This window comes from Lontra canadensis, unplaced genomic scaffold (assembly GCF_010015895.1).
Source record: "Lontra canadensis isolate GAN:19392208 unplaced genomic scaffold, GSC_riverotter_1.0 scaffold72, whole genome shotgun sequence".
NCBI lineage: Eukaryota > Metazoa > Chordata > Mammalia > Carnivora > Mustelidae > Lontra > Lontra canadensis.
The window spans coordinates 10750033-10764432 of NW_022631066.1; the positions used below are offsets into that span (position 1 = coordinate 10750033).

General features: G+C 49.8%; 1 protein-coding gene across 10 annotated transcripts in view; it reads left to right on the forward strand.

Moving 5' to 3' along the window:
• Positions 1-14400, forward strand: part of FRMD4A (FERM domain containing 4A) — a 609192-nt gene that overhangs the window by 546742 nt on the left and 48050 nt on the right. For all 10 annotated transcript variants that reach the window (XM_032880949.1, XM_032880947.1, XM_032880950.1 and 7 more), the window contains 2 exons: positions 5892-6030; positions 11752-11893. In XM_032880949.1, coding sequence (XP_032736840.1) covers positions 5892-6030; positions 11752-11893 — 281 coding nt within the window. The remainder of the gene's footprint in view (positions 1-5891; positions 6031-11751; positions 11894-14400) is intronic.

The window sequence follows — 14400 nt, forward strand, 5'->3', positions numbered from 1 at the left end:
CCAAGTGTGCTTTGCATGTGCGCGGGAGTGTGTGTGTGTGTGTGTGTGTGTGTGCACGTGCTCATGCACGCCTGTGTGCATGAGAGGAATTGGCAATTCTGAGATCATCTCAAGCTACACGTGTTCGGTGTTCGTGTGTGGTGTCTTGGCATGCCGGGGCGTTTTAGGGTGGATGGATGGCACTTGAGCGGGTGGTGGCCTGAGTCCTTTTTGGGAGCCTGTGCCAGAGGAGAGTCTGAAGGACAGCTTGTCAGAGCTTCTGAAAATGTTTCAGGGAGAACAGTTGGCACGGAAAGGAAGCTATACCTAAAGTGTGAGCTTGTTTGGTTCCCCGAGCTGTGATTTTGGGGGGTTAGTGTTGTGGGTGGGTGTTGAAAGCGAGAGAGTTCTTTTTCTCCCTACCTCACATTGTGTCGCAGGGAGCACTCGCGTAAAAAGCTGTGCTAAGTCAGATGCCAAACAATAGGGTCCCAGTTTGGAATGCAGCAAGCCCTGCGTGGAAGGTTCTCGGGGAGGCACATACTGGCTGCTTTTCCTCTCTTTGTCTGCCGGCTGTCCTGGACTTAGAGGCAGCTCAGAAACAGCAGCAAAATCCCCTGACAACGGGCCTGACACCTAAGGATAAATTGCTTTCAGGAGGTCCAGAGAGGATTTACTAGGAAGTAGCCCTAGGAAGATGGTAAAAAGTCAGACTGTATGGAGGAGCCAACAGGACATTTAGGTACCGTGGATGCCCCAGCCTTGGCCTGCCAAAGAGAAGGTGGCCTCAGCCGCCCTCACACATGGCCTCTGAGCAGCCCAAACAAGCCTCTTTGCCTCCCAGAGAGCTCTCAGAACAGGATGCTGGCCCCCCAGTCAGAGGGCTGAGCTGGGGCAGTGTCTCTGCTCCTGCCGCCAGCGCCAGCGATAACCCAGCAGAGCTGACAGGCCACCCTGCCCTGCCATGTAATCTGCATGACACAGCCACTCCGCGGAGGGGAGAGGCTCGGCCCACGCCCCTCGGTTCCCACACAGCCAGCAGGTGCAGAACGTGGTGGAGATCCAGTCTCCAGAATCAGATGAAGGTGGCGACATTAGCAGAGGAACGACTTGTGCAGCATTTCTCGGGGTCCTTGGGGGTGTCTCGGGCTGGAGAGGCTGCCTCTGCAGAGCTGGAAGCCGTCTGTGCAGGGTCCTGTGGGGGTGAGACAGACGCTGAGAATAATACTGCAGCCGGGCTTTTGCAGGCGAACTGAACCAGACCAGTCTCAGAAGCGCAAGGGGAGGGAAAAGTTCTTTGTGACAAGAGTGAGATGCCCAGTGAGTCAGAGGTAGAAAGGGGTTGCCTGACAGGATGAAACCCGGGGACTGGGTCATCTAAGGGGCTGTGCCTCAGGACAAGAAGGAGGTACTGCTAGCTTCCTGTTCTACTTGTGGGGAAACTGAGGCACACAAGAACCAAAGTCACCTGCTCTAGGTTGTAAAAAGCTGGCCAAGTGGTCCAAGAAGGATTTCAACCCAGGGAGCCTGGCTCCACAAACCACCAGCATCCCTGCTGTGTTCAGCACAACACACTGGGGCCCGAGTGTGGGGCCGGGTGGCACGGGCTCTAAATACTGAAGGTGGCCAGCAGCCGGGCTGGTCGGGGCACTTCCTGAGGAGGAGAGATTCTGAGCTGAACCCAAAGCATGACTAGGATTGCAAGCTGAAGGTCGGCCCTTGGGGGGGATGAAGGCTTCATTGGGTGGTGTCAGAAGAGGGGAGGGAGGTGCCGGAGGATGGCGGAGCACGGAGTGTGATCACCTCTCCCCCAGGAAAACAGCCCTCTGTCAGCCTAGAGGCAGAGCGGGCAAGGAGGGAGGCCAGGACGGTGTCTGCCCTGATGCTTTAAAGACAGCTTTTCCGTGTGTGCACCGGGTTTCTGCTGGCACAGTGCCTCTGCTCTGCCCGGAGAGTTTCCCCTCCTGCGGCAGCAAGCAAGGGCTCTTCCCACGGCCGCAGGGTGCTCCTTCCAATAACCACCATGCCCACGGCTGTTGCCAGGTTTGTTTGGAGCAGGGAAGACGAGTCTGGTTGACTCTACGTTGGGGTGGTCCCAGCCAGGAAAGGGGGTCTGAACCAGAGTGATGGGAGAGCAAGTACGGAACAGGATCCGGTCCTAAAGGGGCCATCGATGGGACACGGTAGGGACGGGGCATCAGCCCAGGCAGAGGGTGCATCCTTGATCGCCGGTCCCAGGTGGGACCATAGAAGGTAACCTTAGACCCCTTAACTCGATACCCACATGGATTCTGTGGTTCCCTGGGCTTGGCAAATCCTCTGTTTCTAGGTTTAGGCAAAACAGAAGTTGATGGGCTGGGAAGAGCCTGAAGGGAAAGATGTGGAGAAGAGATAAATTACTAATGGAGCAGGAGAAGACTCAGTGTCTGGTATGGTTTCCAGCAGAACCTTCCAGACCTGGCCAGCCCCTGAACCCTTCCTCCCTTGCCTTCCTTACAGGCCAGGCACCTGGCCTCTACCCGCTCATGCTCTCACTCAGACACACTCCCAGTTACTTTCCATTTTTATTTTTTTAAAGGATTTTCTTTATTTATTTAACAGAGATCACAGGTAGGCAGAGAGGCAGGAAACAGGCTCCCTCCTGAGCAGGGAACCCGATGCGGGGCTCCATCCCAGGACCCTGGGATCATGACCTGACCTGAAGTAAGAGGCTTTAACCCACTGAGCCACCCAGGCACTCCTTACTTTCCTTTCCAATTCTGCTTTTCAGGGAGAAAAAATAACACTTCCTCCCAGGAGCCGCCATGGGTGTAGAAGCCAACATGGGAGCTCTGATCAGTTTCTTTTTACTTGTCCAAAGACCTGTGGGGCTGCTGCTCCTGACTCTTGCTGGCTCCTTCCCCATTATCTTCAACTGTGTTCTCTCTCAGAGCTGGCGTTTTCTCCTGACTTTTAACTCAAGTGAGGAATTACTGTGCCTAGAATCAGTAGCAGTAATGAGCCACCAGATTTGAGTTTTTCCCTAAAAGTGGGTCTGAAGAAGACCCTCTTTTTGGTCTTTAGCCACCAAGATAGAATCATGGGAACAGCTCTAGATTTTCTTCCAGGGAAAATGTGTCCTTAAAAAAACGATTATTTGAGAGTTTCTTCTAAATTAGATATCTTAGGGGCACCTGGGTGGCTCAGTGGGTTGAACCTCTGCTTTCGGCTCAGATCACGATCTCAGGGTCCTGGGATCAAGCCCCACATCGGGCTCTCTGCTCAGCAGGGAGCCTGCTTCCCCCCTCTCTCTGCCTGCCTCTCTGCCTACTTGTGATCTTTCTCTGTCAAACAAATAAAGTTAAAAAATAAATAAATTAGATATCTTAAACCTGAGAACACTCTTCTCTCCTGATGTTCACATCAGATACCCAGGCCCCACCCCAGCACCTTGCCCTGTGCGCATGTGAGCGTGTGTGCGCGCGCACACACACACACACACACACGCACGCATGCAAACGCATTCTCCAGTTTCATTTGCAGAAAGCATGATCCTGTCACTATTTTTTCCCCCAACACCATGGATGTGGCAAATTATGTTGGGACCCACATTTCCCACTTGTTACCATCTGATTGCCTCTGTGTACCCCAGATTTATGCCTTACCTGCTCCATAAATGTGTGTGTGTTGGTGGGATAATGTGGAAGATGGTCTACACTGCTTTCTACCATCACTCTCTCTTTATACCCAGTCTGCCAGCTGACTGAATTTGAAATTGATAACCAGCTCTTTCAAGGAACACTGAGTTAGAGCAGTGTGAGAAGTCCGGACTCCCTCGGGACGTCCCACAGGCTGTGGCCTTGGTGATTAGAACAGAATTTACTTATCCTTCACCATAGGCAGTATTGCCTGCTTAATAAAGGACATTGTCAAAGGCTTTTCCTGTTTCTGAAGTTTGTCTTGGCCCAGTGCCAGGAGCTGAAGCTCAGAAAGGACTGTCCAGTGACCTTGAATGACCCATCTTATCCCAGACAAGACAGTGGCTTGGACAAATTCTGAACCCTAAGGAGCCAGTAAATAAAAAGAATAGCATTATTCATGATAGCCAAAATATGGAAACAACCTGAGTGTTCATGGAGGGATGAGCAGATAAAGACATGGTGATGTGTGTATATACAACGGAGTATTATTCACCCATAAGAAAGGAGGCCATCCTGCCTTTGGCAGCCATGTGGAATAACATGGATGACATTATGTGAAGTGAAATAAGCCAGACACGGGGGAAAAAAAAAAAAAAGAACCGCATGATCTCATGCATATGTAGACTCTCAAAAATCAAATAAGTAGAAGCAGAGAGTAGAAGGGTGGTTACCTGGACCGGGGAAGAGAGGAAACGAGGGGATGTTGGTCAGACGTACAAAGTTGTGGTTATGCAGGATGAATAAGCCCATGGAGCTAAGCTATAGTATGGGGACTGTAGTTAATGATGCTGTACTGAATCCTGGAAATGAACAAAGAGTAGATCTCAGGGGCTCTGGAGACAGATAAATGAAGTCATGATCTATGTTCATTACCTTGAGAGTAATAATCATTTCACTATGTGTATGTGTATCAAATCCTCTCATACACCCGAAATAGAATTTTTTCAGTTTAAATTCGAGCTAGCATTGAGTGCAGCACTGGTTTCAGGAGCAGAATCCAGTGATTTTATGACCCACATGCAACACGCGGGGTTTATCCCAAGAGCCCTCCTTAATGCCCATCACCCTTATAGCCCACCCCCTCACCCAGCTCCCTTCCAGCAGCCCTCCGATTGTTCTCTACTCTCAGAGCCTCTTAATGGATTGCTTCCCTCTCTGTTTTATCTTATTTTTCCCTCCCTTCTCCTCTCTTCATCTGTTTTGTTTCTTAAATTCCACATTGAGTGAAGTCATATGATATTTGTCTTTCTCTGACTTACTTCACTTAGCATAATACACTCTAGTTCCATCCACACTGTTGCAAATGGCAAGATTTCTTTTTTTTAAAATCACCAAGCAATACTCCATTATATAAGGAGCCAAGAGAAAAGCAAAAAGGAACTATTGGAACCTCATCAAAATAAAAAACTAAAGCGCAGTGAAGGAAGTAATCAACAAAAGTGAAAGGCAACTGAAGGAATGGGAGAATATATTTGCAAACAACATATCAGATAAAGGGTTAGTTTCTGAAATATATAAAGAAATATAACCAAATAATCCAGTTAAGAAATGGGCAGAAGACATGAATAGACACTTTTCCAAAGCAGACATCCAGATGGCCAACGGACACATGAAAAGATGCTCCTCATCGCTCATCCGTGAAATGTAAATCAGAACCACAATGAGATATTACATCACACCTGTCAGGATACCTGAAATTAACAACTCCGGAAACATAGGTATTGGTGAGGATATGGATAAAGGAGAACCCTCTTATACTGTTGGTGGGAATGAAAACTGGTACAGCCACTCTGGAATAGTATGGAGGTTCCTTAAAAAGCTAAAAAATAGATCTACCCTGTGATCCAGCAAATGCACTGCTAGCTACTTATCCCAAGGACACAAAAATGCTGATTTGAAGGGACCCATGTACCCCAATGTTTATAGCGGCAGTGTCCACAAGAGCCAAATTGTGGAAAGAGCCCAAATGTCCATTGACTGATGAATGGTTAAAATGCAATTTTTATTAAACAATTAAAGAGATAGCCTTTTCCAGCTAGTTTCCCTAAGTGTGTGTGTGTGTGTGTGTGTGTGTGTGTGTTGTTGTATTTGCGTATTTGCGTGTGTGTACACTCCTCTGTCCATTTATGCAAGGGCTTTTAGATCCCTTGGGTTCTCAGTAAAAGCTGTCAACTGGTCCCTGGAGTCCTGCATCATTGACATGGTTGAACCTTATGATTCTTGCCGTCCCAGGGCTTCAGTGACGAGGAGGACGTTTGGACACAGTGGCATTGCGGTGCATACGTGGTACGCATGTCCAGCTTTGATCAAGTCCATCTGGGCTATGGCCATTAGCCAACACCAGTTCTATCTGGACAGAAAGCAGAGTAAGGTAAGTCCTTCTCCAGGGACTGGGAGGGACTCCGTAACGACTGGCCCTTTCATCACGCCGCTGGCCTGCCTGAGGGCACCCTAGGGCCTGTGTTTCCTAGTTGAGGGATTGGGAATTAGGTGGGTGGGGGGGGCCTTGTGTCCCTCGCCCTGAGACGTGTGCAGGTGTGGACTTGCCTTTCAGTTATGGGAGGGAGGAAGGAGACAGCTCTTCCCGGGGGCACATTCCACGCGCCTTGATTAGGGGGCTTGGGCCCAGCCGTGGTTGCAGCCTCTCGAACCATTTCCTGTAGCCAGGTAGGGCCCTTTTGAGGAATTCAGAGCGTGCTTCTGAACCTCAGGAACTTCTCCCGGGAACAAGCTGTCAAGCCCTATATTATGGTGTTTAAACAGTGGCATATTGTTTTCTTTTTGAGAGGGGGAAAAAAAAAAGCAACCGTTTGCAATTAATAGACACCATCTAACTGTTTAGGATAATTGCTGTGAAAGTGCTTCAGGCTTTTCCAACTGCCACCTCCATTTTTTTTTTTTTTTTTTTTAAGTCAGAACTGGAAACATTTAAAACAAAACAAAACAGCACCAGCACCACCCAGCCCTGCTTCCCTAAGGTAGGCCTAGAGCCTCAGGCCTTGGTAAACAGTCATCCTCCAAGAGAGATCTGACCCAGCCCCTGTGCAGACACACAGGTGCATTTCCCAGCAGGTGGGAGAATGACGTCTCCTTGGTTCACACAGGGCTTCTGTCAACACTTGGCCCCCTCTTCCTCCAGCCCCTGTCTGCCGTGCTGCCTTGCCTTCCCCCTACAAGCTGTTCTCCTTCGCGAGCTGTCTGCTGAAGAGCCCCATCGGGATGGGTCTTGCCCCTTTCCCAGGATCCGGCTGGCTTGGGGAGGAGGGGTTGCAGAGCTATGGAGGGAGCTGGCATTGGCCCCTGGGAGATTTTGTCCCATCATGTGGGCTCTCGGGAGGCGAGGAGGTGGCCGGACCCTGGCTTGACTGGGCCTGAGATTCATCCGATCTGTCCCCTCTTAGAAACTTATGACTTCTTCTTCTGCCTTATTTTCTGTCTGGATGGAGTTGCTCTTTCCCTGGCTTGGGAAGGGGAGGGAAGAAGAGACCTTGGCATCTAGTGGGAGGAAGGAGAAAGATAGTACGAAAATAGGAGAAAAGGAAACAATCTCTCAACTCATAATTCAGTTTCAACTCCGAGCCCTTCCTGTGTAGCTGTCACTTTCTTCTTTGTAACACGTTTTTCTCCTCTGCTAAGTCTTCTTCCTGACCCCTTTTTTGGTCATTTTCTGGGGTGAATGGGCACAGAGTGGGGGGGGGGGCTTGTTGTTAGGCATAATGGGAGCATTCCACAGCTTTCCTGGTGATGATGGACATTGGCACAGGGATTTGAAGCTTGATTAGATCAAAAGAAACAGGGCCAAAGTGTTTTGACTCATGCTTTAGATTGAGACGGTGGGTGGGTGTCAGCATTTTGCCCTCGGGTCGCTGGAGTTGGAGGTCCAAACCTTAAAATGCGGACTCCAACCTCTGCATTGTTTAGGAATGGGTGGTAAGGGGTAGAGACCTTGGCAGCCCTCCTGAACCCCACTGCCAGTTCCTCCTGTGGGCAGACCCCCCACACACTGTTAGCACAATTTTGAAAGGAGACGACAAAGTGTATCTCACCCTTAGCTTAATGCATTAGTGGTTTGAGACCTTCCGCTTCCACTGCCAGACTCGTTCTTTGCACTGAGGGTCTCTTGGGTAACACAAGAGGCCCATTAACAGGGCCTTCTTTCTTCCCCATTTTTGAAGATGGTTTTACTCTGCAGTTGAAGAAGCCTCACCCACCAGGCTTAGAGGGTAGCCCTCTGATCAACTTCAAAAAGTAATTATCAAAGATCATTTATTAACAGGAAGTGCCTTTAAAAAGGCCAAACATGTGCCCATAGCAATAGGGAAATTTCAGCTGTCCTTCTCAGTGACCCCTGGGGGACCGAAGGAAATACACACCCAGAAGCAGGAGAATTTTCCCCCAGTAAGCTCTGAATGCTCAGACACTCCAGAGCCCTTGCGTTTCTCGTGAGAACACATTCCGCAATCCACAGTGGCAAGGGGGGAACAAACTGTCCCACATGGAAGCCCAGGGACTCTGTTTCCAATTCTGTGAGCCTAGGCAAGTCTCCGTTGCTCCTGCTTAGCTTCCCCAATTAGAGAACAAGAAAGGAAATGCAGAAATTATTGACTGGCCCGATGACATAGTGTGTGTGAAATCGCTTGAGATATGTGCTTTTATTATCAGCATTCATCCACCATACTGTTCCCTGGCCAACACTTGCGTAAGGGTTAAGTTCTTTCAAAGCTTCCCAAATGAAGTCAGAGAGGAGAAAATTCCCCTTAGGAAGTACGTTACAACACCTTTCGCTTCTGGAATGTCGTTCTCTGTACAAAGGTGATGTGATCCATCTCTGGTGGGCAGAATGACCTCTGCTGAGTGATGGCCGACAGGCCTGGGACGAGCTGCAAGATATTTCTGAGCAGCCGGTGCGGGCTGGCATATGGGCCGTTGCTTCACACCCCGCTGCCCCGGGCCATGCCAGCCATTCCGTTCTCTGAAGTGCTTCTGCAGGGCCCGGGCCTCCCAAGTGATGCTTATCAGCCCCAGAGACAAGTGCGGTCTAGTGGTCTGAGTCAGCGGGGGTGGGGGGGCCGAGCCGTCTCGGGTTCTTCCCTGGTACTCAGGCATTTTCCTCTTTCAGGAGCCTTGTCCAAATCCTGTAAGAACAGCTCTCAGTCTCTCTCTCTCTCTTTCTCCCTCTCATTCACACACACACACACACACACACACACACACCACACCTTCCTTCGGAAAGAGTCCCTATTGGTTGGTTTCCTGTGGCTCTTGCAGAATGAAGGGGGCTGTACAGGTACCAGTTACAACGGGCAACTTGTATTTCCTGACCCCAAGCATCCTAGCAACCTCTGAAGCCCAGAGGCGAGGACTGTCTTGTTGACTTGGGGGGAAAATATTTGAAAGCTCGAACTGTGGAAAGTAAACCTTAGATGCCTCTCTTCTGAACTCAGAGTGGGGACTTCTCAAGTTGGCCTCCAGTCCAGACATCTTTCCTTCTTCTCAATAGTTTCTTTCTTTTTTTTTTTTTCCCCTTATCCATCTTCCTCATTCCATCTAGATGAGAACCAGAGTGACAGCATGGTAGGGAACAGTGCAATCAGGTGACAGTAGGGCAAGCCCCTCAAAGCACAGAGCTCAGAATGTTGGAGGGTCTTTTAGGTTGTCCCAAAGGCTTGACTCTCCCCGTCTGTACTCATTCCTCTTAGCATTGCTCTTTGCACTGGGTCTTTTGGGTCATTGTCCTATTTCCATTTGGAGAGAAGCTAGCAATTTCCTAAAGCTTCTAAGAATCCAGTCTCTCTTGGGAAGAGTATCTCTTGGTCCCTTTTCCATATTTGGGTTTTTGCCTCTCAGATCCATCCGTGGTGGGAGTGAAGGTTGTGGGGGGAGGGGCAGGTCTTCCATGTGATTAGGGAGAGCCCCCAGGTTGAGCCATCAATCTCACCTCATTTTAGTAAATTACTTCCAGGCCCTGATTTGGATCTTTTCCTAGTTCAATTCCAGTAGCTGTTCCATGTATTATCTAATTTAGTCCTTACCACAACTCTGCCATGTGAGTTTTAAGAGCTCCCATTTTACAGACAGGGATCTGAGTATCAGACAAGCTGAAGGTCATGGCCAAACAGTGGTGAACTGGCCAGAGCCAAGATTCCAGTCCAGATCTTTCTGACTTCAAAGCCTGGACGCCTCCCCACCACACTGAGTTGTTCTGTGTCTCCATGAGTCATTAAGTAGCTACAAGCGACAGCTCCTTTTATTCAAGTGTGGGTGTTGGTGAAGAGGAGTGCTACAGAAAGGAATGGGTGTGTTCCCTCTGCTTGCTCAGAGGGTGAAGCTCAACCATCTGGGCCCGTGGTCCTGTGCTTTATTCGCGAAATGAAGGGCACTTCCTGCTTCTTCCTGCACAACCCCCCCGCCACCCCCAGCCAGAGCACTGCGGGCTCCCTGGTGGCCGGGCTTATACCCTGAGCAAGTAGGCCCTGATCTGAGGAAAGTGACCTGGATCTGAGTGCAGGGACATTCAGAGTCGAGGTCAGAAAGGAGACATGAGTCAAGGCAGGACCAATGGGATGACATGCATACCCGGAGAACAAAACAAGCAAAAACGCTGCATGTTTCCTCAGTCCCGCAGACACTCTTACAACAATAAGAAAGTGCTCAGCTGTCCGAAGACCTAATCCTTCAACAGTGTCTATATCAGTGTGGAGACCAGAGGAGGGGCAAAGGCATGGGGGTTCAGAGAGCCTCTGCTGGGCAGCACAGGGCACCTGGGCAGAGGACGTCCGTAAGGAAGAATGGGCTGCATGTACCCACCGTGCCATCCCCCCATATCTGCCCTTTGCTGGCTTCTCCTGTGTGGGGGACAGACTTGGTCTCACACACAGGGCTGTGGTGGGGGATGGTTGGATGAACACACATGAAGGGACTGAAAACCTCAGTTTTGGACATCACCTGGTTCCATCGGTATTCGGGCTATAGCCAGTGGCCTGGGAAAGACAGCTCAGCAAATGTATGGGTGGTACTAGCATTTACAGTGGTTTTCATTAAGTTCATGCTGTGGGGAAAGCCTATTGCCTTAAGCACGATCACAAAAATTGATTTCTTAAAGGGAGGAAAAAAAACCCAAACAAACATCAAACACGTGTAGGAAATGCAAACCCATTTTCATCTACCGAGGGCAAGGAACTAAAAAGGTAGCTTTGTGAAAAACTAGCACTTTTAGGAATATGATTGTGGTAACAGAGGACTTTTCTAATTAATCCAGCCCGATGTTATTCTTAGCCAAGGCAGGCCAATTAATAAGCAGGATAAACGGAGTGGAGCTTTAAGTAGAATCTGAAGACTTTGGAGAGCACAGTTAGGTATCAAAATAGAAGCAGAGCACGGTGTCGGTCACTTATTGGCAGGACCTGAGTGTCCATGGGAGCAGTTGTTCCAGCAGCTTCTACATATGTAGACGTGTTCCTCATATATCTGGAGCAGGATCACTTGCCAACCCTCTGAACATTTCATGGCCATGTGGCTCACACTGTAAGGAGTTGAAATCCCCTCAGAATCTACTGGAACTTCACAAATCTGTTTCACATACATCTTCTGTCATTCATAAAGCTGAAAAAATTTTTTTCTCCTTTAAACATAAACTATGATCATTGCTATTTATTGAGAGCTGTGTCCTAGGGGGGCGGCATAGGGGAGCCCTTCCGAAGCCTGACTTCCTTTGGCCCTAACAGAACCTTCAGTGGTAGGTAGTGTTTTTTTCCCATTTTATAGTTGGGAATAATGAGGCTTAGTGAGATCAAGGGACTTTCCCCAAACCAGGACTCTGATGCGGTCCATCTGCCACCAAAGCCCCTGTTCTCGGCACAGCGGAGCCTGTAGAATAGCTTGGAAAATGCATCAGTGTCTACACTCTAGAGCCACAGGCCCTGCAGAGAGTTTCAGTGATGAGGGATGGGGTCCGGGAACACACACCTAAAAATGCTGCAAGCCAGGCCGCTAGTCCATTTGCTAAATCTCAGGAAGACAAGCCTGCGAGCGATAACCTTTCTGTCTCCCAGGCGAACACCTCTTTGTAACCCGGCTGTCTTTTCCACTCCAGTCTAAAATCCATGCCGCACGGAGCCTGAGCGAGATCGCGATTGACCTCACCGAGACGGGCACGCTGAAGACCTCCAAGCTGGCCAACATGGGGAGCAAAGGGAAGATCATCAGTGGCAGCAGTGGGAGCCTCCTGTCGTCAGGTAAGCCAGCTCTTGTTGGAGAGCCGCCGAGTGGGGAACGTGGGAGATGCTGTTGCCGACACATGACTCCCACCCCACAGTGGCTCCGGGGAAGACCAGGGAGCGGCAGCCGCTGAGGGCACAGCTTGGCAGGCTTGCCAGGAGCTGGCTCCAGTTGTGAGACCAAGTTTCTGAACCAAATAGGCATCTGAGAAAACTGCCAAAAGTGCCAAAGGGTGGAGGGGAATAAGAAGCAGCAGAACCCTGCTGTGTGGGAATGACTGTTGGCCCCGTACCTCTCCTCAGGCGCCCCCCAGAGCTTTCTGAATGCTGATGGGTGAGGGTTAGGAATGTCAAGTCCAAGGACAGGGTGGGGTGTGTTTTTGTGTGTCCTTAAAGAAGAGTTAGATGGAGGAGGGGCTAAGGCGGGCTTCTGATGCTGAGCAACACTGCATAGTGTCCTCAGGAGAACTCTTCAGGACTCTAGAAGGTACAGAAACTCTTGGCCTTCGGCCCGGAGAGTCTTGCGGTCACCAAATGCGGTGTAGCAGGGAGAGCTAGTAAGAGCCCCCAGCAAGTCATTCTGTCATGGGTGTGCGAGGGATGGATGAGTTCTGAGGATTCAGATGGGGCTGATGTCCAGAATAGGGATGCCTTTCACTTTAGTGAGAGGAAAGAGGGCGAGGTTTGAGGACCGCAGGAAGAGGGAGGGAGGCTGTCATTGTTTGGAAATGTTAGAAAGTAACTAATGCAGGTCAGTCCCCAGGCTACACCATCAAAGGCTGATTGTTCTTGGGGAAAGTATACCCTTGCCTCAGCGCCATGAAAAGGAAGCAAGAAGTCTTTGTCCGACCTCATCTTCCAGAGTGTTTGCTCTTTCTTCTTCTTTTTTTTTTTTCTTAAGATTCCTTCCTGTTCTAGCATTCTAGGAGCTGCCTCTGAATATTATGTCCTTAGTGTCACCTTTGTTCTATACCTGTTGAACATCCCTCCATGCTTGATGACCCCGCCCCATGGGGGTGGTGTCTAGGGAGGCCCCGCCCCGTGCAGTCCACCGAGGCCCCGCCCTTCACACGAAGCCTTTCCTTCTCCACTGCTCTCGCTTCCACCGCTGGTGATGGGATTCGGGATTAGAACCATAGCACTTTTATTCACGGAGGCATCCTGCCTGCCCGGATCTCGTCTCCTGCCTCCCTTGGCTTGGTCTAGATTCTTCCACCCCTCACGGCACTTCCTCTTTGTTGCACCTTCCGTGTTGTGTTTCTCTCCTAGTTTTCCGTTTTCTTTTCCCCTGGCACTTCCACAGTTATAAAAGGATGGAAGTGAAAATATCACCAAAGATAAGCAAGCATGAGCAGTGGAAAGTGATTATGTCTTTATAAGAATAAAAACCCGTCAGTCCCCAGGGTCTTTCCTAGAATCACGTCTACTGACTGCACACAGCAGCAGGGAGGAGAAGAAGGAGAGCCCGTGGAGGAGGAGAGCCTGAAGCGGTTTAGGTGGCTTCTAGGCTAGCTGAATGCAGTCAAAGCCAGGAAGAGATCTGGGCCCAGAGGACAAAGGGAAGGATATGCCCTGCCTGGAGTAGGAGGCCCGTTTACTGGGTGGGGAGGGGTGGGGAGGGGGAGAGGGGTGAGGGGGTGAGGGGGTGAGGGGGTGGGGGGTGGGGGGGTGGGTTATGGATCTTCAGCTCAGGGGCCCACACAGGGCGCGCTGTTCAGAGGCCTTGGGAGGGTCCATGTGTTTTTGTGAAGATGACGCATTTTGCATTCTTTGCTTTCTCACCTTGAAGTGTAGATTACATACAATGTGACACAATGTTAGTTTCAGGCATGCAGTGTAGTGATTGGTCTGAGGTCTGCTGTGCTCCCCGCAGGTGTGGCTCCCATCTGTCACCCTGCGACACTAGTACCATGGCATCGACTGTATTCCACGTGCTATCCATTTCAGTCCTGGGATATACTTATTTCACCACTGGAAGCCTGGACCCCCCCCACTCCCCTTCACCTGTTTTGCCCCTCTCCCCGCCCCCTCCCCTCTGGCGACCACCAGCTCTCTGTATTTTTGGATCAGTTTCTGCTTTTTTGTTTGTTCGTTTGTTTTTTAGATTCCACATGTGAGTGAAATCATATGGTATTCATTTTTCTGACTTACTTCGTTTAGCATAGGACCCCCTGAGTCCACCCATGTTGTCAGAAATGGCAGGCTCTCATTCTTTCTTGTGGCTGAGTAATACTCCATTGTGTGTATACACATCATCTTTATCCATTCATCATCCATCAGCGGACCTTACATTGCCTCCATACCTTGGCAATTGTAATAATTGAATTCTTTTCCTCAAATGAAGCCACCAATATAAGCTTATAAGATCTCCCTCTGCCAGGTCACCATGGGGTTCACCATATACCCCTCCCTGCCTCAGAGTCTTCAACATATTTTCATCAGCACAGTGAGCCAAATGATCGTTACTTCTGAGGCCTTGAGGTTTACAGTGAGCACTGTAAAGAACATTGCTGTCTTGTATTGAA